Source organism: Rhinoderma darwinii, chromosome 3 (genome assembly GCF_050947455.1).
Source record: "Rhinoderma darwinii isolate aRhiDar2 chromosome 3, aRhiDar2.hap1, whole genome shotgun sequence".
Classification (NCBI taxonomy): domain Eukaryota; kingdom Metazoa; phylum Chordata; class Amphibia; order Anura; family Rhinodermatidae; genus Rhinoderma; species Rhinoderma darwinii.
This window is the reverse complement of record NC_134689.1, coordinates 162401418-162428719: the sequence shown is the minus strand read 5'-3', so window position 1 is coordinate 162428719 and position 27302 is coordinate 162401418. Positions and strand designations below refer to the sequence as shown.

General features: G+C 40.9%; 2 protein-coding genes across 7 annotated transcripts in view; one reads left to right on the top strand and one right to left on the bottom strand.

The window, feature by feature from the left end:
- The window catches only part of CCDC107 (coiled-coil domain containing 107), a 32472-nt gene extending 19012 nt beyond the window's left edge, over window positions 1–13460 (bottom strand). For 2 of the 4 annotated variants that reach the window (XM_075856978.1, XM_075856979.1), the window contains exon 1: window positions 12999–13369. In XM_075856978.1, coding sequence (XP_075713093.1) covers window positions 12999–13155 — 157 coding nt within the window. In that variant the 5' untranslated portion in view covers window positions 13156–13369. The other 2 variants (XM_075856982.1, XM_075856980.1) reach the window with 2 other exon arrangements.
- CAPS2 (calcyphosine 2) overlaps window positions 13250–27302 on the top strand; it is a 145729-nt gene continuing 131676 nt past the window's right edge. For 2 of the 3 annotated variants that reach the window (XM_075856976.1, XM_075856974.1), the window contains exons 1-2: window positions 13250–13591; window positions 17871–17959. In XM_075856976.1, the coding sequence (XP_075713091.1) occupies window positions 17882–17959 (78 nt within the window). In that variant the 5' untranslated portion in view covers window positions 13250–13591; window positions 17871–17881. The remainder of the gene's footprint in view (window positions 13592–17870; window positions 17960–27302) is intronic. The other variant, XM_075856975.1, reaches the window with a different exon arrangement.

Here is a 27302-nt window from a genome sequence, read left to right as displayed (position 1 = left end):
GGAAGTGTTGGGTTTGCGCCATACAGTGTTTTCCATGATGGAAAAAAAATATCGATTTCAGTCCCATCTGACCAGAGAACCTTCTTAAGGCTGGGTTCACACGACCTATTTTCAGGGGTAAACGAGGCGTATTATGCCTCGTTTTACGCCTGAAAATAGGGCTACAATACGTCGGCAAACATCTGCCCATTCATTTGAATGTGTTTGCCGACGTACTGTGCAGACAACCTGTCATTTACGCGTCGTCGTTTGACAGCTGTCAAACGACGACGTGTAAAAATACAGCCTACTCAAAAGAAGTGCAGGGCACTTCTTTCAGATGTAATTTGAGCCGTTCTTCATTGAACTCAATGAAGCACAGCTCAAAATTTACGGCTGTCAGAGAAGCCTCGCAAAATGCGAGGAGGAGCATTTATTTCTGAAACGAGGCAGCCGTTTTCTCCTGAAAACAGTCTGTCTTTTCAGACGTAAAAGGCTGCTACTGTGTGCACATACCCTAAATGTGTTTGGGGAGTCTGCCACGTGCTGCATGGTAGACAAGAAACGTGTTGTTTTTTTATGTTTTTCTTTAAAGGTCTTCATATTGCTTGTTCAGTGGTTAACCACACCGCACCACTCAGTAACTATACGTCGTCACGGAAGGGTACTTCCCGGCGTACACTGTCGGCGACAGTGTGCACCAGGAAGTCAGCTGTCTCCGACAACTGACACTCCACTTCTGCCAGTCAGTGGTCCTTTGCCGCTGATTTAGGCAATTAACCCCTTAAATGCGGCGATCGGTTGTGAAATCGCGTGGTTTGTCGATGGTTAGCATGCCAAACAACGGTCTCCGTGTCTGCCATGGACGGAGGCCTATCAGGAACAGCCTCCGGATGGTCCTGAAAGACTTCTTGTCAGAGTGACAGGAAGTCATTGAGTCGTTTCCGATAAACACTGTTGGCGACAGTTTGCATCGGGAACCGGGAGGTCAGCTGTCCCCGACAGCTGCCAACCAGAGGCTTATCGCCGCTGATTTTGGCAATTAACCCCTTAAATGCAGTGATCGATTTCGATCGCCGCATTTAGAGGGTTTGTAGCACATCAGCAGCCCCCATGCAAACGTGGAGGCTGCCATGGCAACCGGAGGCCAGACAACGGCCTCCGGGTCTGCGATGTATGGAAGCCTATGAGGTTGAAGCCTCTGGCTGGTCCTCATAGGTTTGCGATCAGAGTGACTGTGACGTCACACTGACAGTTGGAATACATTACACTAAAAGGTAGTGTAATGCATTCTAGCAGTGTTCAGAGCTGCGTCAAAAAAAAAAAAAAAAAAAAAAAAAGGAAAAATAAAGTTAATAAAAATTGTTTTATAAAAAAGTGTCAAAAAAGTTTTTATTTTCATTATATATATATATATATATACCCACACACACACACACACACACACACATCTCCCCCTGAGGAAGCAATTTACCAGCGAAACGCGCGTTGGGGTTATTGTGTTGGAGCGAACACTGAGAACTATCGTATTCACTATGGGTAAGCTGCTGTCATTTATCTTTGCGAATCAATTGCACTAGCACTTTATTAAGAACTTTTCCTCTTATCACTTGAATGCTAAATGTAGATTCGGTAGTCTCTCTACCAAATTGACTTATCTATATTTTGAAGGGGTATTCGTATAATGAAAGCCTGTATTATTTATTATATATGACTAGTGGACAGCTTTGCTATTACTCATCTCAAATGTAAAACACATCAGTAACCACTCCCAACCTTTTTTTACTAGGGTCTTTTTCCTTTCAGTAATTCTGTTTTTAAATTGTTTGTTAATACATGTTAATAAAAATATTTATTTTGTATACATACATCTGGCTATAAACTCTTTTCTTTTGCGTAGTTGATACATATTTTGGAGTTGCCTAGTTGACAATTTATGGGGGTACTCTTTCTTTTCTGAAACATACCTAGCCCTGAGTACTTATGCTATTGGAGCACATTTATTGATTAAAAGTCTATTATTATAGGAAAAAAATTAAGGTTAAAAAAAAAAAAAAAAAGGAAGAAGTACACATATTCGGTAACACCGCGTTCATAACGACCCAAACGGAAAAATCGTAATATTAGTTTTCCCGCACGGTGAACACCGCAAAAAAAATGAAAAACTATGCCAGCATTGATATTTTTTGGTCACTACCCCTCCCAAGATATAGAATAAAAAGTGATCAAAAAGTTGCATGTACCCCAAAATAGTACCCATAAAAAACACCCATCCCTCAAAAAAACAAGCCCTTACGCTGCTTTTTTTGGCGGAAAAATAAAAAAAAGTTAAGGTTCTCAGAATATGGTGACACAAAAAATAGATAATTTTATAAAAACGTGATTTTATTGTGCAAACGCTGGCATCAACTCCTCCTCCTCCTCCTCACATGCACTCTGCGCTGTGAGGAGGAAGAGACAGAGCGCAAGCCACGGAAAACCCGGCCATCACTCGGGACACATTCCGGTGATGGCCGGGTATTACCCGGCCCCATAGACTTCTATGGGAGCCGGGCGGCCGGGTACCCGACCGAAAATAGAGCATGTCCTATTTTTTGACGGCCGGTTTTCCCGGCCATCAAAAAATCGGTCGTGTGAATAGCGCCATTAGGGGTCTATTATTCCTAACGCAGCCAGGTGCCGGCCGATTTATGAACGGCCGGCACCCGGCCGGGAAAACCTGTCGTGTGAATGAGGCCTAAGAAGTTGTATGTACCATAAAATGGTACCAACAAAAGCTACAGCTTGTCCCGCCAAAAATAAGCCCTCCCACCGCTCAATCAACCAAAACATAAAAAAATTGTACCTCTCAGAATTTGATGATAGAAAAGTATTTTTTTTTAACAAAAAAATAGTATTTTCTTTGTAAAAGTAGTCAAATCTAAAAAAAAAAAAAACTATATAAATTTGGTATCACAGTAATCGTATTAAGACGCAGAATAAAACTAAAGTTGTCGTTTATACCGCACGGTGAAAGACATAACAAAACTACAAAAATAATGGAAGAATCAGTTTTTTCCAATATCAGCCCGCAAATAATTTATTTTCAGTTTCCCAGTACATTATATGGTACTTTAAATGGTGTCAATATGTACTACAACTCCTCCCGCAAAAAAAATAAAATAAAATAAGCCCTCACACCACTCTATTGACAGATAAATTAAAAAGTTATGGCTCTTGGAAGACGGGGAGTGAAAAACTAAAGTGAAAAAAGCAAAAAAGGATCAGTCCTGAAAGGGTTAATTAATTGCTAATAAAAAAAAACATTTATGACCACATACAGGGTATTGCCGTACTCGGGAGAAATTGCTTTTCAAATGTTTGTGTGGTTTTTCTCTTTTATCCCTTGTGAAAATTAACACATTTTAGTGGACAAAAATGTTGATATTAATTTTCACGCCCTAATTCCACAATAAAATGGTGGGGTCAAAATGCTAACTATACCCCTAGAAAAATTCCTTGAGCGGTGTAGTTTCCAAGATGGGGTCACTTTTGGGGGGTTTCCACTGTTTTGGTCCCTCCAGGGCTATGCAAACCCAACATGGCACTGAAAACCAATCTAGCAAAATCTGCGCTCCAAAATCTAAAAGTCGCTCCTTTCCTTCTGAGCCCTGCTGTGTGTCCAATCAGCAGTTTATTACCACCTATGGGGTATTGCCATAATCGGGAGAAATTGCTTTACAAATGTTGGAGCGCTTTTTCTCCTTTATTTGTAAAAATGAAAAAATGCTATGTTTTAGCAGAAAAAAAAAAAGATTTTCATCTTCACAGACTAATTCCGCTAAATTCTGCAAAAAAAACTGTGGGGTCAAAATGCTAACTATACCCCTAGAAAAACGCCTTGAGGGGTATATTTTCCAAAATGGGGTCACTTGTGGGGGTTTCAATTGTTTAGGCACCACCTGACATGATGCTTAAAATAGATTCCTAAAAAAGGAGGCCCCAAAGGGCGGAAACCGCGTCGGAAAATGCGCTGAAAAACGGCCGAAAATGCCTCCCATTGAAGCGACACGCCCTATCTTCGGGCGTTTACGTCTCTGCCCTCCCATTGACATCAATAAGAGGCATAGAAAGCGTAATTCGTGGAGATTTTTGCCCGCGACACTCAACGGCCGCGGGCGAAATCCACCACGAAAAACACGGTAAACGGCGTGCAGGCAGATTAAAATCTGCCTCAAAATTCCAGATGGAATTTTGAGGCAGAATTTTCTGCCTGCAAAAAAACTCAGTGTAAACATAGCCAAAATCCTCTAGGTGCTCCTTTGTTTCTGAGGCCGGTGCTTCAGTCCATTACCACACTAGGGCCACATGTGGGATATTTCTAAAAACTGCAGAATCTGGGCAATAAATATGGAGTTGCGTTTCTTTGGTAAAACCTGTGTTACAGAAAAAATAAAAAAATAAAATTTCAGCAAAAAAAAATAATTTGTAACTTTCACCTCTACTTTGCTTTAATTCCTGTGAAACGCCTAAAGGGTTAAAAGACTTTCTGAATGCTATTTTGAATACTTTGAGGGGGTGCAGTTTTCAAAATGGGGTGATTTATGGAGACTTTCTAATATATAAGGCCCTCAAAGCCACTTCAGAACTGAACTGGTCCCTGAAAAAATGGCCTTTTGAAATTTTCTTGAAGTACAGTAAAAAAATTGTGTAGTACCGTGTTAGCCAGAAACTAATTGTCTTTGTGTAACATCTTAAAGGTTGTGATTTTTTCACAGACATTCATTTGTAAACTGCCTGAAGAAGGGGCCTGTGTGCTCTGAAAGCCGCATATAGAACTTTTATGGTTAGCCAATAAAGGTATCATACCTACTGTACTTTTGTCTTTTTTTGACACAGAAATTTTCTTGGAAATGTGAGAAATTGCTGCTAAAGTTCTAAGCCTTGTAATGTCTTAGAAAAATAAAAGGACGTGAAAAAAAACCAGATGCACACAAAGTAGACATATGGGGGATGTTAACTAGTCACTATTTTACGTGGTATTACTATCTGTCTTACAAGCAGATACATTAAAATTTAGAAAAATGCTAATTTTTGCACATTTTCTCTAAAATCTGAAGATTTTCCACAAATAAAATATTGCATTTGTCGACCAAGTTTTTTCCAGTAACAAAGTACAACATGTCACGAGAAAATCTCAGAATCACTTGGACAGGTAAAAGCATTCCCAAGTTATTACCACATAAAGTGACACGTCAGATTTGAAAAAAATCATCTGTGTCCACAAAGCCAAAACAGGCGGTGTCCTAAAGGGGTTAAGTACAGGAGAATGAGTCGGCACTTCTGGGACCAGTAGTCCTTCTGGACACTCGGCAGTTCACTGCCCACAGAGGTGCAACAGGGGCTACGGTATAAGTCTAGGGAGGTGCCGGGCTTCGTGGATAAGACCATATGTAACACAATGCAAGTAGAGAGAAAAAAGCCGCATTCACCCGGTCGGACGTAGAAAATTATTTAACGCTTGTAAAAAAAAGGTGTGTGTGAGTGAGGGACAACGACGACGACAGTGTCAGGCAACAGCTGATTCGCGTACAACGTTTTCTCAAGCCTTCGAGTGGTGTTGCAGACTCCGGATGTATTTATACTGACATCATGTGACACTGATTACACACAGGGAGAACTTATTCAACTAATTACGTGGCTTCTGAAGTTAATTGGTTTGGTCAGAACTTATTTGGGGGTTTCATAGTAAAGAAGGGGTTTAATACATATGCGTTCATAACTTCTCAATACTTAGGCCCCTGCAAATTTCGCTTTTTTAGAGAGTTTCTGTCCAGATTTGTGGATGGAAAATCCACAGTGTAGTAGCAGCAAAGTGGATGAGTGTTTAAAAATCTCATCCACATGCTGCAGAAAATTCCCACAAATAGTGATCAGCGGCGCAGATTTTTTTCTTCCGCAGCAAATTAAAAAAATTGCACTGCAGGTAAATTTCTGCAGATCATCACAGGCTGCAACAGGCATATTGGAGAAAAGTCATCCCAGGAGGCCGGCAGCACTGACACGGAGAGGGGTGACATGCGGTTTTTTGTTTAGGTGCTAGGGATTGTCCTAGCGATACTAAGGGTCTGTGCACACGAGAACTGCCTTTTATGTCTGAAATTACAGACTGTTTTCAGGAGAAACCAGCTCCGTCGTTTCAGACGTAAATGCTGCTCCTCGCATTTTGCGAGGCGTCATTGACGCCCGTAATCTTGAGCTGTTCTTCATTGAATTCAATGAAAAACAGCTCAAATTACGTTTCAAAGTGTCCTGCACTTCTTTTGACGAGGCTGTATTTTTACGCGTCGTCGTTTGACAGCTGTCAAACGACGACGCATAAATGACAGGTTGTCTGCACAATACGTCGGCAAACCCATTCAAATGTATGGGCAGATGTTTGCCGACGTATTGGAGCCCTATTTTCAGGCGTAAATCGAGGCATAATACGCCTTGTTTACGTCTGAAAATAGGTCGTGTGAACCCAGCCTAAGCTGGTCATCCCCAGCGCTCACACATACAGCTGCTTGTTGCAAGTATACAAAATATGCAGATTTTAACCCCTTAATGACCAGGCCTGCAAAGGCCTTAATGACCAGCAATTTTACATTTATTTCCTTTGGAAATTTTTTCATTATTTCTTTTTTGGGTTAATTTTTTTTTTAATCCCATGAAAGGATAACTTTTTTACAACTATTTACAAACTCCTGTATGCTAATACATTATACTGTGTCATTATGACACAGGCTGCTGAAAAAGGATACACACAGTGTGCCCTAAGGTCCCATGCACACAAACATGCTTTTGCAGCCATAATTCCCCCGAAAATCTACGGAAGAATTGCGGCCCCATTCATTCCTATGGGGCCATGTACACGACTGTGGTTTTCACGGTCCGTGCATGGCACCGGAGCCCGGACTGCAGAAAGAACAGGCAAGCCTTATTACGGCCGTGTTCTGCGGTCTGGGCTCAGTGGCCGGCTGACCCGAAAATCATGGCCGTGCACATGGCTACGGTCGTGTGCATGAGGCCTAACAGTAGGCTTATAGTACATACAGCCATGGGGTCCTTTCTAGGTCCCCAAGGCTGACTGTAGAGGGTCCCCTTAGTCTCCGAATGTGTTACCGGGTTTCCGGTGAAGCGATCGAAGAGGGGAATCCCCTTTGATCATGCGGCGGTTACGGACAACGGCGATCAAAGGGTAAAACAGCTGGGGCCGAAGTATTCTCCACATTGTGGCTCCAGCGCTCGAGCCAGGAAAGTTAAGTATAATAATTGCTTTGCTTTTTTGTGTGTTATAAATGCTCTTTTTTGTATTGGTTTGTGTGTTTTTTTTACAGGTTCGGTTGTTTGACTACTTCAGATTCAAGAACAACTTCGATGACGGCGGTTTTTTTATTGTCAATAAAATGGTTAAGGGGGGGGGGGTTTATTTCATTACAATAGTTTTTCTGTGTGACACTTTTTTTTTTTAAACGTACTACGGCCTTTGTAATGGCCACTGTCTGATAGACAGCGTCCATTACTAAGGCAGGGATCGGTGTTAGCTGGAGAAAAGACTAATACTAACCCCCCAATATTACCGGTGGGCATAGGGTATCATGAAGATCAGGGTACGATCCAGTACCCAACAATCTAAAGTGATAGTCGGTCACTTGGGTGGCCGCAGACTGGTTTACTAGGCTGGGAAAGCCCAAAAACCATGGCCTTTCCCACCCTGGTAATGCTAGCCTGGTGCTTCAATGCTGTATCTTGCTGGTTGTGAAATTTTAATTATATATATATATATATATATATAGATTTTTTTTTTATTACCAGCCAGATACAACATAACAGCAGCAGCCTAGCATTACCAGGGAGGAAAGGGCCAGGGTTTTTGGACTCTCAGCCTAATAATACCAGCCTGCGGCCATCCCGGTGCCCGACCATCGCTTTAGATGGAGGGGTACTGGATCGTACCAGGCTCTTCCCGGTACCCCTGGTGGCGTTGTGTACCGGGGTAGTAATGGGGGATTACTGCTAGCCTTTTTACCGGCTAACACTAAGCCCCGCCTTAGTAATGGAGGTGGTCTATTAGACAGCAGACATTACTAAGGCAGTAGTAATAATGTTAAAAAAAAAAATTAACCAACACAGAAAAAATATTTTATTGAAATAAAACCCCCACCCCACACAACTATCGTTAACCATTTTAATGAAAACACGGTCATCGAAGTAGTCCAACAACTGAACCTGTAAAAAACAAAAAAAAATACAAACAAAACCATTAGTAACACTAGTAAGTAAAAAAGCAAAACAATTATTATACTTACCTTCCTGGATCCGTGACAGTTAACTAAGCAGTGACAGCTCTATGCGGTGATTGGTTAGTTTACACACATATACAGACCCATATATAACCATACAGGCACATATATACACAGTACAGATAATGTAGTAGACATTACCTGCAGTCCTATGTAACACCACAGATATACACACACAGCTAACTCTCCAAGTACTAGATGTAGTAGATGTTACCTGCAGTCCTATGTAACACCACAGATAACAGTGATAACTCTGAGTACAGATAATTTAGTAGATGCGCACACAAACATATACACACACATACATAAGCACTTAGGCACACAAATACACGCTGAGAAACATATACAAACATATCAAAATATATACACATACAAACAGAGGCATATATACACAGACAAATGTAAACACATTCAGACACACCGACATAGATAGACACACACAGGTGCATATGGAGGCACAAACAGCAGACAGATTCTCCATTAGGCACTTCTTGAGGGGCGTGCTGTTGGCGAAGCTTTCTTCTCTCCTCATGCCTCCTCCGTGTGTAACCAATAGGCCAGCACTGAGTCTGAGACACTTCCACTATTCTTGGATTGGCTACAGCTGCTCATGTGAGCATTTCTTTCAACTCCATGAATAGAGGACGTGTCTTACACTCCGTCTGAGGATCGCTGGTGTAGCCACCGGTCAGTCAGATCAAAGTAAAATTATTATTATTTTTTTTTAAATAAACAATCCTGCAGAACCCACCCGCTATACACCATAGGGACTGCCCCCCCCCCCCCATGCCTAGTGGCAAATACGGGTTTGGTTATATTCCTGGAAATTTTCTTTAACCTCTTAGAGTATGTTCACATGTAGTGTTTTCAGGCATTTTTCTGTCCGTAAACGTCCCGAAAAACGGCTGAAAAAAAAATCAGAAGCAGAACGCCTACAAACATCTGCCTATTGATTTCAATGGGAAATACGGAGTTCCGTTCTGAAGGGCAATTTCTTTACGCCTGGTTTTCTGAAAATGGCGCGTAAAAAGACGCCCGCGAAAAAGAATTGCATGTCACTTCTTGGGACGTTTTTGGAGCCGTTTTTCATTGACAATTGAAAAACAGCTCCAAAAATGACCGTAAAAAAACACTGCGAAAAACGCGAGTTGCTCAAAAAACGTCTGAAAATCAGGAGCTGTTTTCCCTTCAAAACAGCTCTGTATTTTCAGACTTTTTGAGTTTGTGTGTGCACATACCATGACCAGGCCTGAAAAGGCCTTAGTGACAATGCTACATCTTTTCATTTTTGCCTCTCTGCCTATTAGCAGCCATCACCTTTACATTTTTTCATTGATGTGGTTGTATGAGGCCCAACACACAGTGTGCCCTAACTGTAGGTTTAAAAACAGACATCCTGGGGTCCTTTTTAGGTCCCCATGGTGGATTGCAGAGCGTTCCCCCAATCTCCCATTGCGTCATCAGGTTTCTGGTGATGCAATCGAACAGGGAAATCCCCTTTGATCATGCCTCTGTCATGGACCGTGACGATCAAAGGGTTAAACGGCCGGGATTGGAGTTTCCTCAGATCCCAGTATTCAGGAGGTTAGTAACAGCTCCTGCGTAGAGAATGAGCACTCAATGGAGAACTGTAGATTCTGGACCTTCACCGCCTGCCATCAAAATACAGTGTGCGGTTGGGAAGGAGTTAAGGATAGTCCTCAATATGAACTACTCAGTTTTATCTATATAAGTGTATTTCACCGAGGCCTCGCCATTACTTCTAGGAGAGGGTGGTAGCAAACATATCTAATGAGATAAAAGCCTTCCATTTATCGGAATGACTTTCCTGTTCCTGAACAACAGGAAAAGGTAGAAATAGATGCACATGCTAATGGCTAATCCCCTCACCACACACGATCAATACATTCTAGTCTGAGGTGGTGTCGCTAGGAATGCGGACAAGCCCTTTCTGGGAGAATATTTAGCTGATTCTACACGGAAGACACCTGAAAAAACACCAAAGCTTGCAGCACAAATGTAAATACAGAATAAGAAACTTGAAAGGTCAGTTTTATAACAGTCACGACTGAGGGAAAATAGCTGGAGAAGAGATTTACTCCACATCAGTGCTTCTCAAACTGCGACTTGTGGGGGGCAGTTATGACAGAGGTGAATATATGATGTACAGTCCTTTCTGTAGCTGCAGCAATCTCTGGTCTAGCAACAATACAGACTTATTTTGTTCTACTGGGTTCAGGAGACAACGTTTAAGATAAATTGAGGTAGTGTTTAAAGATTTTGATACAACCAATAGCGAGGCCCAGATATCATCGTGCACTGGCTGGTGAAGCCCCAGTAGAAAAAGATTGTGAAGTCCTGTTAGGGTATGTTCACACGTACACGTCCGATATGCCTGGAATATACGGAGCTGTTTTCAGGAGAAAACAGCTCCTGAATTTCAGACGTAATAGCATGTGCAGGCGTTTTTCGCAGCGTCCATTACGGACGTAATTGGAGCTGTTTTTCTATGGAGTCAATGGAAAACTGCTCCAATTACGTCCCAAGAAGTGACTGGCACTTCTTTGACGCGGGCGTCTTTTTTACACACCGTCTTTTGACAGCGGCGCGTAAAAAAAATGACCGTCGGCACAGTACATGGTAAAACCCATTCAAATGAATGGGCAGATGTTTGCCGGCGCTTTGGGGCCGTATTTTCGGACGTAATTCGAGGTGAAAACGCCCGAATTACATCCGTAAATAGGGTGTGTGAACCCAGCCTTACACATAACTTTGCTGTACGTAGTAGACTGCGCTATTGATTCGGTAAAAAAAACAACCCAGAAACCTTATGGAGTGCAGACAATTGGAAACCATTAGTAACAGAAGCATTACCATTGAAATCAATGGTAATGCTAACGGAAAGCTATAGTTTCCGTTCGTGGGTTCCCCTGACGGAAAGGTCTGACGGAACCCTGACACAGATGTGAACGAAGCCTAAGCTCTCCTCAGTGTGCGTGGTGTTCTCCCTCGCTGTGATGCAGTCCAATCGATGAGGACTGCTTCACAGTGATGCAGACGCTGATCTCGCAAGATTTACCTATTCTCACGAGACCAGGTTCTGTAACCTGGTCATTCCGGAGCCGCCGTCATTCAGAAGGGAGGTGCAGACGCAGCAGCTTCAATAATCAGCATGTTTTCTGCATCGCTGTGAAACGGGCCGCATTGATTGGAGCGCAGCAAAACGAAGAAAAATACAATGCCCAGTGAGAAGTGCTTAGGTCCTCCTCCCTGTACCGATGCTAGTAATTAGCATATTGAGCACCAAAACATAGTGCTGGCCATAGCGAAAAAACGGATGGGACAAATTGGGGGAAAATTTTTTTTAAATTAGAAGGCCAAGGGAATAAGGGTATGAAAAAGGTTTACGTGCACGCACGCACGCACCCTTGAAGAAAAATAAAATTATACCTCAAGTGTGATCCAGCAGAACACAGGCAAAGTTTACAGCTGTAGGTGTGTGACAGGCTGCTATAAACATCATCTGCATTATACTGGGAAGGATATTGATTTAGGCATGTTAACAGTAACAGGGTGGTGGGTGCAGATGTCAGGACGTTAACAGGACAGTGGTTATTGATATCAGGACATTAAAAGGGGTTTTTCAGCCTTTAAAAATTGTGTGGTAAATGATTTAACTGCAGTAAGATCTAATGACTAATGTGTTGTCTGTAGCTGAAATGCATCAGTAAGCCAGTCTCGCATACATTCACAAGACCATGCTCCTGTGTGCCTGAACATATGGTTTTCACCCCTCTTCCCCATCCCTGTAGTACAGAAAGTCACACATCACAACTATTAGGCCCCATTCACATCACGTTTTTGGCCATACGTTTAGCGTATATGGCAGAAAAAGCTCCTGATATATACATGAAACGGAGGGTGACATAGCTGTTACAGTGGCATCCTTTACCCACAAACTCCCATGTTTAAAAAAAAAGTATACCATGCTATAAACATTTTATTACAAGGTTTCCGTTGTATGGAATAGCGTAGGCTACTACATTCTTCCATACTTTTTTTTTTTGCAGTATACTGATGTATACTGGGCTGACGACAACCAAAAGGACACTCTTTTGCCCTCTGTCGGGCTAATGTAACCCTATGGACACGTTTAGCGTACACGCTGGGAGCTATCTTGGCATATACATCACAAATGTGATGTGAACAGGGCCTTATCTCCACGGCTTCCTGCTATCCACGTCTCTTGAGGGATCATGTTTCACATGCTGGGCAGCAGATACAGCCGTGTCTCGTAGAAAACAGTAATTAAAGCATTACCTTACACCTTGTAATAGAGGGTCATGCAGTCAGCTGTAAATATAAGCAATGTCTGTGCAAGGAATTATAGGAAATGCAGTTCATTACATGGTAACCCCGCCCACAGCAATACCTAGTCAAATAAAAACACTTCTGCACAAAGTTAGGCCACTACTAATTCTGAGCTATGGTGGCATTATCTGTATACAATTTAGACACATAGGAACTTCTCTGTTTTGTTTTCTTTCAAAAGTACTAAACACCAGTAACAATGATTGTAGCCACTCTAGCAGGACTGGAGTAACATGGCAGAGATCATGAAGCCCAGGCCAGGAAGGGCTGCCCTGATTCATACATAGGTACAACAATAACGCTGCCCATCTCACAGCCGGTTACCTCTGGGTGAGCCGCCGTGCATTGGTGGCGGCATCCTCCTGGGATCTTTCTTGCCAGTGTCTCTCACACCTCCTCCAAACATTTTGGGAAGAAGAAAGCAGGCACATAGCGCCAGGGACAGGGCCAGCAGCAACTGCTGAGAGCTGGAGAGCACCATGATGTCTGCACCGTGTGGAACTAACACCCTCACGCTGTACACGAGTTCCACGCCTCGCACGCTCTCTCATTGGCTCCCCACAGTGACGTATCCATACCTCGGGGATGTATGTACGGAGCACCGGGACCGGCTCTAGTAGAGCAGGCACTGACCACGTTTATTTACGCAGACGGCTCCTCTCAGCTCATCGCTCCTAGGACAACCGTATAAAAAAAAGTACCATATAGCTTGCAATTGCCGTGACGTCACGTGATATACTCTAAGCCAATCGAATCTCTAAACTGCGTTCAGCCGTGGAACGCAAACACTCCCAGGCGTCGCATATCAGGTTTCCATGGTAACGGAAATCGCACCTGATGACTTCCAAGTGGGGCTGTTTCTGTTTCCATCAGTTGTTTTTCTCTATTGAGGTCACCGGGGACTCGCACTAGACCGGGTGAGAACATGTGTATGTGATTTGTGATTTGTTGTTGAAGGGATGAAGCCATTTTATGAAATATTTACAACAGCTAGGCCTAGATGACAAGAGGAGCCGCTACAGGTGGCATCTTAGAACATACAAGACGTAAGATCTCGTTGTACACGAATAATGCACACACTACAGAGATGAAGTCCTAACAGTTGTGCAATGGTGCACACATTTATGTGCAAAGATAAATAATAATGCACAAAGTGATGTCACGGTATTGCCTTATTAAATGAAAGTGTCACAGTGCAAGAACAATGCACATAGTAATGTAATCACATGAATAATGCATACAGTGATGTCACAATAAAGGAATAATTCACACAGTGATGTCACAGTACAGGGATAATGCATACAGTGATATCACAATACAGAGGTGATGCACACAGAGATGATGAGCAAAAAGATAATGCACACAGTGATGTCACAGTTCAGGTATAATAAACACAAATGATGTTTCTGCACAGAGATAATGCACATAATGATGCTGTCTTCTTTTCAACTGTACTTGTGCAAAGCTGCACTCAGTTGGCACTAGATATTCTCCTCTTAGCATTTTTTTTTAGCCAAAAAGGAGAATAAAATTTGCAGTAACGCAATTTAATAGTACATAGGCTGAAAAACAATTAGTGTGACCTCTTTGTGTATGTATTCATATTTAAAACTTCTTCTGTTATCGCTGTGGAAGATCAGTCTGACCGCAGCGTTTGCGCTACACTGTGGACTGAACTTTTTTATATATATGTATATATATATATATATACATAAACACATGCTACACATATATATTGTGTATAGAGCGATATATACTATATATATCTCTATGTCACTAAATTGGTGACAACAACAAAGACGACAGTGTATAAAGATTACAGATGGAGTTGTATAACAACATGGGGTTGCACTTAATTATCACCCCAAGCAGGGTCGGCCTTAGCTTGGATGGCGCCCTGTGCGGGAGTCTCTATTGCCGCCGCCTACACAAACCAAAAATTAACCACATATAAAGACAAACTGGAACATATATACTGTACATACATAAAGACAGATATTTAGACATACAGGCAAATATACATACACATCTTCTGGAATATATACATACAGGTAAATATATAGACGTACACCGCTGATAACACAGTGATAACTCTCTGAGTACAGATAATGTAGTAGATTTCACATGCAGTCCTATGTAAACACCACATATAACACACAGAGATTACTCTCTGAATACAGATAATGCAGTAAATGTAACCTGAAGTCCTATGTAACTCCGCTGATAACACAGTGATAACTCTCTGAGTACATATAATGTAGTAGACGTTACCTGCAGTTCTATGTAACACCACAGATAACACAGTGATAACTCTGAGTACAGATAATATAGTAGATGTTACCTGCAGTCCTATGTAACGCCACAGATAACACAGTGATAACTCTCTGAGTACAGATAATGTAGTAGACGTTACCTGCAGTTCTATGTAACACCACAGATAACACAGTGATAACTCTGAGTACAGATAATATAGTAGATGTTACCTGCAGTCCTATGTAACGCCACAGATAACACAGTGATAACTCTCTGAGTACAGATAATGTAGTAGACGTTACCTGCAGTCCTATGTAACACCACAGATAATACAGTGATAACTTTCTGAGTACAGATAATGTAGTGGATGTTATCTTCAGTCATATGTAACACCACAGATAACACACAGTGATAACTCTGAGTACAGATAATGTAGTAGTGTTACATGCAGTCCTATGTAACACCGCTGAGAACACAGTGATAACTCTCTGAGTACAGATAATGTCGTAAATGTTACCTGCAGTCTTATGTAACACCACATATGACACACAGTGATAACTCTCTGAATACAGATAATGCAGTAAATGTAACCTGCAGTGCTATGTAACACCGCTGATAACACAGTGATAACTCTCTGAGTACAGATAATGTAGTAGATTTCACATGCAGTCCTATATAACACAACAGATAACACAGTGACAACTCTCTGAGTACAGATAATGTAGTAGATGTTACCTGCAGTCCTATGTAAACACCACATATAACACACAGTGATTACTCTCTGAATACAGATAATGTAGTAAGTGTAACTTGCAGTGCTATGTAACACCACTGATAACAGTCATAACTCTCTGAGTACAGATAATGTAGTAGATTTCACATGCAGTCCTGTGTAACACAAGAAATAACACAGTGATAACTTTCTGAGTACAGATAATGTAGTAGATGTTACCTGCAGTCCTATGTAACACCACAAATAACACAGTGATAACTCTCTCAGTACAGATAATGTTGCATATTATAACTATAGCCACAGACACATATTAACACACACACACACACACACACACACATGCACGCACGCATATATATATATGGGCAGCAGAGTATATAAGGGGCAGCAGGGTATATAAGGGGCAGCAGGGTATATGGGAGGCAGCAGATTATATAAGGGGCAGCAGGATATATAGGGGGTAGCAGGATATATAGGGCAGCAGGGTATATAGGGTCAGCAGGTTTTATGGGACGCAGCATAGTATATAAGGGGCAGCAGGGCATATAGGTGCAGCAGGGTATATAGGAGGCAGCAGAGGATATATAGGGGCAGTAGGGTATATAAGGGACAGCAGGGTATATAGGAGGCAGCAGGTTATATAAGGGGCAGCAGGTTATATAAGGGGTAGCAGGTTATACAAGGGGCAGCAGGATATATAGGGGGCAGCAGGATATATAGGGGGCAGCAGGGTATATAGGGGTAGCAGGGTGTATAGGGGTAGCAGGGTGTATAGGGGGCAGCAAGGTATATAGGAGGCAGCACAGATATCTTTGATTTATCTGTTCTACTTTAATATTGAACACACACTTTTACAAAAAGACACACACATACACACACACACACACACACACTGTAACTTATACACATACAAACAGAGACACATACTGTATACACACACACACACACACACACACACACAGTAACATATACACATACAAAGATAGAGACACATACTTTATACACAGAGACACGCACTGTATGCACACACACACACACACACACACACACACACACACACACACACACACACTGTAACATATACACATATAAACATAGAGACACATACTGTATACACACGCACACACACACACACACACACACACACACACACACACATCTCTCTATGCTGACAGGATCACAGGTTTCTTGCAGGACGGGCTGTGGGCAAAGCTTCCTCCTCTTCCCTTGTTCCTCGGCTGTTATTTACTCCATGTGTTTAACTAAGAACAGAGCACAGAGTAGAGGCAGAGCCCAGTCGCGCCCCCTACATGCTTGGAGGGGGCAGCGCCCTGTGCACTCGCACAGCTCGCACACAACTAAGGCCGGCCCTGTCTGGCATGACCTAGCAGGCATTCACTACAGGCAGACCTGGGGGCCTTTATTAGGCCCCCGGCTGCCATGGGAGACACAGACACTCGGTGATCTTATTGCCGGGTGTCGGTGGGATGAGAGGGAGCTCCCTCCCTCTCTCCAAAACCACTCAGATTCGGCGCTCGCTATTGAGCGCCGCATCTGAGTGGTTAAACGGGTGAGATCGATACTGATATCGATCTCACACGTTAGCGCAGGGACGCCCCCAGCCCTCAGCTACCTCTGGTAGCTGAGAGCAGGGAGATTTAACAGCTCCCTGCTCTGTTTATTTATCCTGATGCAGCGCCGTAAAAAGACTTATGCATCAGAATAAAGCCCATTAGTGGCCGCCGTGAAAAGGCGTATTGGCGGTCACTAATGGGTTAAAATATTGGGCGTCATTTATCGTACCTGTTTAACAGTATGACTGTCCTTGTAGCCCATAGCAACCAATCATAGCTCAGCTTTCATTTCCTAAACTGCTCTGGAAAAAGGAAAGCTGAGCTGCTGAGGACAGCAAGAACAGTTTTACCGTTAGACAGTTTTGATAAATGAAGCCTATTAATTCTCATGTATAAAAACTAGTGCCGACAAATTGCGTTGCCTGTAGCAGCCAAATAGATCACTTCATTATTTCCAAATGTTGCACTCTAATTGGTTGTTATGAGTTACCCTGAATTTTTTTGTACTAGTTTTTAATGCATAAAACCAATTACTTATACATTTGCTGATTGTTTTTTCTTTTTTTTAGCGTTAATACTGTCACTGTATTACAGGCAGGAATATACATCTCTGATATTTCTTTTCCTTTATTTTAGTAGCTTTCAAGATGAACTTGGAGATAAAAGGAGTAGCTGCAAGTCCTCGAGGTCAGACTCATATCACATCAAAAACTGCTCTATCCAAGGTATTTGAAATAATTCAGGTTTCTGTTCCTTATTTGCAGCCATGCAATATTCTATGGCATCATTTCTCTGAACATGACATGCAAAGCTAATGTGGTACACAAAGTATTTGTTTATTTCATAAGCAATGCAAATGGTATAAATTTGATATCTTGTCTTCCACAATATGATTAAATAGCGCTGTTGTCTTTTTCTGTTTATTGAGTTTGACAGTGTTCAATCATTTGTTTATTTAGTATTTCAGCTTTGACAGAAGTTTTATTTGGCTATCATATTATATATACTTTTGCATTTATTTATATCACTAAATAATTTAAAGTAAATGTGCATTCTTGTATCTTCTGACCAGGTGTGAGTCAAATTTTTAACAACCGATTCCCTTTTTGGATGACAAAGACATATGTGCGGGGGGGGGGACGACGACTAGAAAAATGCTACTCTGATAATCAAATAAAACTGTTACAATATTCCAAATTCAATACATGGACTCTATATGTGGACTGTAACTAAAAATGTTTGTATGTAACAGTAAAATCCCCAAGAACTCTTTAACCCCTTAACAACCCCTTAACGACCAAGGACGAAAATGTACGTCATGGTCGGCTGCTAGTTCCCGCACCATGACGTACATTTTCGTCCGCATTTCAAACTGTCACTCTGTGTAAACACAGAGTGACAGACCCGCGCTGACAGTTGTCCCCGACAGCTGAGACATCAGCCTCGCCGGACAGCGGACCATCGCCGCTGATTTCGGCAGTTAACCCCTTAAGTGCGGCGACGGATTGCCGTCGCCGCATTTAAGTGGTTTGAAGCACATCAGCAGCCCCCACGAAGTGATCGTGGGGGCTACCGATGCTTGTCACGGCAATCGGAGGTTAGATAATGACCTCCGGGTTGCCATGTACGGAAGCCTCGGAGGAACAGCCTCCGGCCGTTCCTCCTCTGCTTCCTGTCAGTGTGACAGTCACGTCACAATGACAGTTAGAGTACATTACACTACGTGTGTAGTGTAATGTACTCTAGCAGCGATCAAAGCTGCAAGACTAAGTGTCCCCTAGTGGGACAAGTTAAAAAAGTAAAAAAAAGTAATAAAAATGTTTTAAAAAAAGTGTAAAAATAAAAGTTATAAGTTCTATAAACACTAAATGCTTTTTTTCCTATAATAAGACTTTTATTATAGAAAAAAAATGAACACGTTAAAAAAGTACACATATCTGGTATCACCGCGTTCGTAACGAACCCAACTATAAAACTATAATGTTATTTTTCCCGCACGATGAACACCCCAAAAAAAATCAATAAAAAACTACGACAGAATCGCAATTTTTTGGGTCACCACCGCTCCCTAAATAAAGAATAAAAAGTGATCAAAAAGTCGCATGTACCCGAAAATAGTACCAATAAAAACTTCTATCCGTCCCGCAAAAAACAAGCCCTTACACAGCTTTTTTGACTAAAAAATTAAAAAATTATGGCTCTCAGAATATGGTGACACAGAAATTTTTTTTTTTATAAATAAGTCATTTTATTGCGCAAACGCTAAAAAAAAGGACCAAACCTATATACATATGGTATCGCCGTAATCGTACCAACCCGCAGAATAAATTAAAAATGTCATTTATTGCGTACGGAGAGCGCCGCAAAAAAAAAAACCTAAAAAAACGGTGTCAGAATTCCTGTTTTTTGCTCAGGATTGCAAAAAAATTGAATAAAAAGTGATCAAAAAAAATCGCATGTACCCCAAAATGGTACCAATGAAAACTACAGATTGTCCCGCAACAAATAAGCCTTCACACCACTCTATTGATGGAAAAATAAAAAAGTTATGGCTCTTGGAAAGCGGGGAGTGAAAATCTAAAATATGAAAGCAAAAAATGGATCAGTCCTGAAAGGGTTAATTCATTTCTAATGAAAAAACGTATGATCACATGTGGGGTATTTCCGTACTCGGGAGAAATTGCTTTATAAAAAAATGGTTGTTTTTTTCCTCCTTTATCCCTTGTGAAAATGAGAAAATGCAACATTTTAGTGGAAAAAATTTTGATATTAATTTTCACGCCCTAATTCTAATAAACTCTGCAAAAGACCTGTGGGGTGTAAATGCTCACTATACCCCTAGAAAAATTCCTTGAAGGTTTTTCCAAAATGGGGTCACTTTTGGTGGGTTTCCACTGTTTTGGTCCCTCCAGTGCATTGCAAATGCGACATGGCACCGAAAACCATTCCAGCAAAATCATAAATCCAAATGGCGCTCCTTCCATTCTGAGCCCTGCTGTGGGTCCAAACAGCAGTTTATTACCACATATGGGGTATTGTCGTAATCGGGAGACATTGCTTTACAAATGTTGGGGTGCATTTTCTTCGTTATTCCTTGTAAATAATAAAAATGTCTATGTTGTTTCAGAAAAAAAGTACATTTTAATTTTTACAGACTAATTTCAATATATTTAGCAAAAAACCTGTGTGGTCAAAATGCTAACTATACCCCTAGATAAATACCTTAAGGGGTCTAGTTTTCGAAATGGGGTCGTTTATGGGGAGTTTCTATCATTCTGGCAGCTCAAAGCCTCTCCAAATGTACATTGGGGCCTAAAACATTTTCAAGCAAAATATGAGTCCTGAAAGCCTCCGGGTGTTCCCTTCCTTTGGGGCCCTGCCGTGTGTCCAAACAACGCATTAGGGCCACAATGTGGGTATTTTTGAAAACAGGAGAAAGAGGGTGATAGATTTTGGGGTGTGTTTCTTCATTTTCATGGTCGCTTTACAAAGAAATCGGTCTTCAAACAAATACTTTTATGAAAAAAGTGAAATTATTATTTTTTTCACCTGCTATGCATTAAATTTAGCTAAGAACTGTGTGGTCAAAATAATTACTATACCCCTAAATAAATACCTTATGGGGTCTAGTTTTCTAAATGGGGTCGTTTATGGGGAGTTTCTATCGTTCTGGCAGCTCAAAGCCTCTCCAAATGTACATTGGGGCCTAAAACATTTTCAAGCAAAATATGAGTCCTGAAAGCCTCCGGGTGTTCCCTTCCTTTGGGGCCCTGCCGTGTGTCCAAACAACGCATTAGGGCCACAATGTGGGTATTTTTGAAAACAGGAGAAAGAGGGTGATAGATTTTGGGGTGTGTTTCTTCATTTTCATGGTCGCTTTACAAAGAAATCGGTCTTCAAACAAATACTTTTATGAAAAAAGTGAAATTATTATTTTTTTCACCTGCTATGCATTAAATTTAGCAAAGAACTGTGTGGTCAAAATAATTACTATACCCCTAAATAAATACCTTATGGGGTCTAGTTTTCTAAATGGGGTCGTTTATGGGGAGTTTCTATCGTTTTGGCAGCTCAAAGCCTCTCCAAATGTACAGTGGGGCCTAAAACATTTTCAAGCAAAATATGAGTCCTGAAAGCCTCCGGGTGCTCCCTTCATTTTGGGTCCTGCCGTGTGTCCAGGCAGCGCATTAGGGCCACAATGTTGGTATTTTTGAAAACAGGAGAAACAGGGTGATAGATTTTGTGGTGTGTTTCTTCATTCTCATGGTCGCTTTACAAAGAAATTGGTCTTCAAACTGATACTTTTATGAAAAAAGTGAATTTTTTTTTTTTTTCACCTGCTATGTATTAAATTTAGCAAAAAACTGTGGCGTCAAAATACTTACTATACCCTTAGGTAAATACCTTAAGGGGTCTAGTTTTCTAAATGGGGTCATTTGTGGGGGTTTCCATCACTCTGAGACCTATGAGCCTCTGAAAACCTGGCTTGGTGCCGGAAAACAAAATGTACTTCAAAATTTATAAAATTATTATTCAATTTGTAAGTCCTCTAAATTGCTGAAAATTTATTTTATTTTTTCAAAAGTGCTGCCAAAATGGAGTAAAGAGATAGAAATATATATTTAATTAAAAAAATTGTACAGTATGTGTGTACATATGTGACATATTGCAGTTAAAAATAGGGGAAAATGGTAATTTTTACAAAATTTCTTCAATTTTTCTATTTTTTTATTAATTTCCGCAAATCGTATCAGTCTACTTTTACCACTAAAATAAAGTACAACATGTGACGAAAAAACAATGTCAGAATTACTTGGATATTCAAAACTTTTACAGAGTTATTCTCTGATAAAGTCAGACATACCAGATTTGACAAATCTGGCTTGGTCATTAAGGTACAAACATGCCCGGTCATTAAGGGGTTAATCCCTTCAAGGACCAAGCTCATTTTGGCCTCGTGGACACAGAGGATTTTTTCAAATCCGACATGTATCACTTTATGTGGTAATAACTTTGGAATGCTTTTACTTATCAAAGCGATTGGGAGAATGTTTTCTCGTGACATATTGTACTTTGTTACTGGAAAAATGTGGTCGATAAATTCATTGCTTATTTATGAAAAACCCCAAAATTTAGAGAACATTTGAAAAAAATATTATTTTTCTAATTTTAAATGTATTTGCTTGGAAAATAGATAGAAATACCACACAAAATAGTTACTAAGTAACTTTTCCCATAGGTCTACTTTATGTTTGCATTGGTTTTTTGAACATCCTTTTATTTTTCTAGGACGTTACAAGGCTTAGAACTCTAGCTGCAATTTCTCACATTTTTAAGAAAATTTCAAAAGGCTATATTTTTAGGGACGAGTTCAGTTCTGAAGTGGCTTTGAGGGGCCCATGTATTAGAAACCCCCATAAAACACCCCATTTTGAAAACTGCACCCCTAAAAGTATTCAAAAAAGCATTCAGAAAGTGTTTCAACCCTTTAGGCGTTTCACAGGAATTGAAGCAAAGTAGAAGTGATATTTACAAATTTAATTTTTTTTGCCAAAATTCATTTGTAATAAAAAAAAATTCTGTAACACAGAAGGTTTTACCCGAGAAATGCATCTCAATATTTATTGCCCAGATTCTGCAGTTTTTAGAAATATCCCACATGTGGCCCTAGTGTCCTAATGGACTGAAGCACCGGCCTCAGAAGCAAAGGTGCACCAAGTGGATTTTGTGACCTTCTTTTTGTTTGAAAATATTTTAGGCGCCAAGTCAGGTTTGAGGAGGTCTTGTGGTGCCAAAAGAGTGGAAACCCCCCAAAAATGACCACATTTTTTAAACTACACCCCTCAGGGAATTTATTTAGGGGTATAGTTAGCATTTTGACCCCACAGGTTTTTTTCTAAATTTATTTGAATTAGTCTGTGAAAATGAAAATCTCCTTTTTTTTCCTGGAAAAATATAGAATTTTCGCATTTTTGCAAGAAATAAAGGAGAAAAAGCAAACCAACATTTATAAAGCAATTTCTCCCAATTACGGAAATACCCCATATGTGGTAATAAACTGCTGTTTGGACCCACGGCAGTGCGCAGAAGGGAAGGAGCGCCTTTTGGATTTTGGAGCGTCGGTTTTGCTGGAATAATATTCGGTACCATGTTGCGTTTGCAACGCCCTGGAGGGACCTAAACAGTGGAAACCCCCAAAAAGTGACCCCATTTTGAAAACTACACCCATCGAGGAATTTTTCTAGTCGTATAGTTAGCATTTTTACCCCACAGGTTTTTTGCTGAATTTATTGGAATTAGTCTGTGAAGATGAAAATCTACTTTTTTTCTGAAAAAACATAGAATTTTCTAATTTTTAGAAGTAATAAATGAGAAATAGCACCTCAACATTTGTAAAGCAATTTCTCCTGATTACGGCAATACCCCATATGTGGTAATAAACTGCTGGGCTGAGAAGGGAAGGAGTGCCACTTGGATTTTGCAGCTCAGATTTTGCTGAATTGGTTTCTGGGGGCCATGTCGCATTTACAGAGCCCCTGAAGTACCAGTACAGTATAAATTCCTCAGGTGTGATCCCATTTTGGAGACTGTACCCCTCAAAGAATTAAATTAGAGGTGTTGTAGTGTGCATTTTGATCCCTAAGGTGTTTTATAGATTTTATTAGAATTGGGCCGTGAAAATTAAATATTTTTTTTTCCCAATAACATGTAGATTTAGCTCATAATTTTTCATTTCCACAAGGAATACAGGAGAAAAGACACCCCAAAATGTGTTACACAATTTCTTCTAAGGAAAGGAAATACCCAATATATGGTTATAAACTGCTATTTGGACACACGGCAAGGGTCTAAAGGGAAAAAGCGCAATTTAGTTTTTGGAGCGGAGATTTTACCAAATTGTTTTTTGGCGTCATGTTGCATTGCGCTGAGGTACCAGTAAATTGAAAACCCCCGAGAACTGATCCCATTTAGAAAACTACACCCCTCAAGGAATTCATCTAGAAGTGTAGTGAGCATTTTGACCCCAAAGATTTTGCAGAAATTAGTACACAGTAGATGTTGCAGATTGAAAATTGCCATTTTCCACAGATATTCTATGTCAGTGCCCAATGTGTTGTGCTCAGATTGAGCCACTTTAGACAAACACCCCATAAATTGTTAAGCGGGTTCTCCAGAGTACAGTAATACCCCATATGTGGTCATAAACTGCTGTTTGGGTACACTGCCAGGCCCAGAAGGAGCGCCATTTGGCTTTTGGAGCGCAGATTTTTCTTGGTAGTAGTTTTGTTTAGTGTTTTACTGGTGTTTTAGTTTATAATGTGGGGAGTACATCAGGGTATATGTAAGCTGGGCGGAGTACATCAGGGTATATGTAAGCTGGGCGGAGCACATCAGGGTATATGTAAGCTGTGCGGAGTCCATCAGGGTATATGTAAGCTGTGCGGAGTCCATCAGGGTATATGTAAGCTGTGCGGAGTACATCAGGGTATATGTAAGCTGTGCGGAGTACATCAGGGTATATGTAAGCTGTGCGGAGTACATCAGGGTATATGTAAGCTGGGCGGAGTTCATCGGGGTACATGTAAGCTGGGCGGAGTACATCAGGGTATATTTAACCTAGGGGGAGTACATCAGGGTATATGTAACCTGGGTGGAGTGCATCAGGACATAATAGGATGATGTAACAATGGGGTAAATGAATAATAAAATTAATTATCCATGGATAGTGACGTACGCTTTGAACCAATCTTTTATGCACAGGCCAGATTTTTGGGTGCAGGAGTCGCACTTCTAAAGGGTGTCCGTGGTATTGTACAAAATATCCGTACTCCAGCATTGACTAATCTTTGACTTCTTCACTAGCCCCATATGTAGCACAGACCCCAAAATGTCATAGTTTCCGCTGCATTTACAGGGTCTACCAGTGGGGGCTGCAAATGACGACGTGGGGTTTTAGGTGAAGAACTGCTGCACATATAAATTAGTCTGGGCCGTCGTTTTGCATTATTGCGTTTCGAGAGTCATAACTTTTTATTTTTCCGTTGATGAGCTGTGTGAGTGCTTGATTTTCATGGCACATGCTGTAGGTTTTATTAGTATCATTTTGGGGTACATACGTTTTTTTTAAATCAGTTTTTATTCAATATTTTTTGGGAGGTGAGGAGACCAAAAAACAGAAATACGCTAAAGTTTTTTTATAAATTTTTAACGGCGTTCTCTGTGCAGTATAAACAACATGTTTACTTTATTCTGCCTTTCGATGCGATTATGGCAATACCAAATTTATATAGTTTTTATATGTTTTACTACTTTTACACAATAACACTTTTTTCTAAATAAAATAATGTTTTAGTGTCACCAAATCCTGAGAGCCATACCTTTTTTATTTTTTTGTCGATGGAGCTGTGTGAGGGCTTGTTTTTTGCGTGACAAACTGTAGTATTTATTGGCATCATTTTGGGGTATTTGTGACTTTTTGATCACTTTTTATTCCAGTTTTTTGGAAACAACGTGACCAAAAAAGGAAATTCTGCCATTGTTTTTTATGTTATTTTTCTTACGGTGTTCACCGTGCGGGATAAATAATATGATATTTTTATAGGTCAGGCCGTTATGAACGCAGCGATACATATTATGTATAGTTTGTCTTGGGTTTTTCATTTTTTTTTCTAATTTTAATGGACTTGATCAGGGAAACAGGGCGATTATTGTTTTTATTACATAAAACTTTTATATATTTATTTATCAAAAACATTTTTTTTACTTTTTCACTTTTTTTTTACACTTACTAGGGGACTTGAAGATCTGCTCTTCTGATCCCCTGTTCAATACACTGCACTACTTATTAATGTACTTATGTAGTGCAGTGTATTGTAACTGTCATTTTACAACTGACAGTTTAGCCTATTACGTCCTGCCTTAGGCAGGACCTAATAGGTTTCCGTACTTGGCAACCAGGAAGCCGTTGCTAGGCTTTCTAGTTGTCATAGCATCATTAGCATCCAGCAAAGCATCATTTTTCGCGGGGGGCCAACAAAGTACAGAGGGCGCCCCCTCCCTCTGTGTCAATTACTTAAATGATGCTGTCGCTATTGACAGTGGCATTTAAGGGGTTAAACGGCGGCGATCGGAGAGAACTGTGATCGCCGCTGTTGCAGTGGCATGTCGGCTGTACATTACAGCCGACACCCACTGAAGATGAAGCGCGCACAGCTCCTTTGCCCGCTTCATCCTCAGGGCGTTGCTGTATGCCAATTTGCGAGAATGCACCGCTAAAATGGACGTACAGTAACGCCCATTTGCGAAAAGGGGTTAAACTTGTGTGACCCCCCCCCACCGACAATGTTAAACTGGATTGCCACACTATGAATATTATTACATACATACCTATCTACATACCCACGCTCACTATAAGAAACTCATCCAATACTCATAGACCTATATGTGCACATTCAGTGCCATAATTGTGCACTGTCCATTTATTTAGGTGGAGGGAATGGCAAATTACTCTGCATAGCACACCACAGCAAGTATCCTTTTTCCACAACCCAAATGTTTAGTATACATCGGATTCAAACTTAATGCATAGTTATGGTGGCAGAACCAATCTCATTACATAATTTCAGTACCAGAATCAAACACAACACAAGAACCATGCCCAGTACACATATACAGTACGTACCAAAGCCAAGCTCAGTACATAAATACAGCACCAGAACCAAGCTCAGTATAAGGTTCTCACCGGTTTGTTTGTGGATCCTCTGTGTCATCTGGGAGATTGTGCTTGTAAGCCAGGGCAATACTTGGCACAGCAGGTTTAGAGGCAGTCACATGAATAGGCCAGAAGTCAGGACAGGCAGCAGACGTCGTTACACGTATGGATAGCAATAGGTCAAGGCAGGCGGCAGGCAAGGATAGTACAAGTTCAGGCAGAGGTCACAACGGGACATCCAGACAAAGGCAGAAGGCAAGGTAACAGGAAAAATTGGGTACAGGGAAGCTCACAGGGATAACTTGGTTGAACAAGCAAGGATCTGAGGGAGGAGGATTCTTAAATAGGAAGTCTTA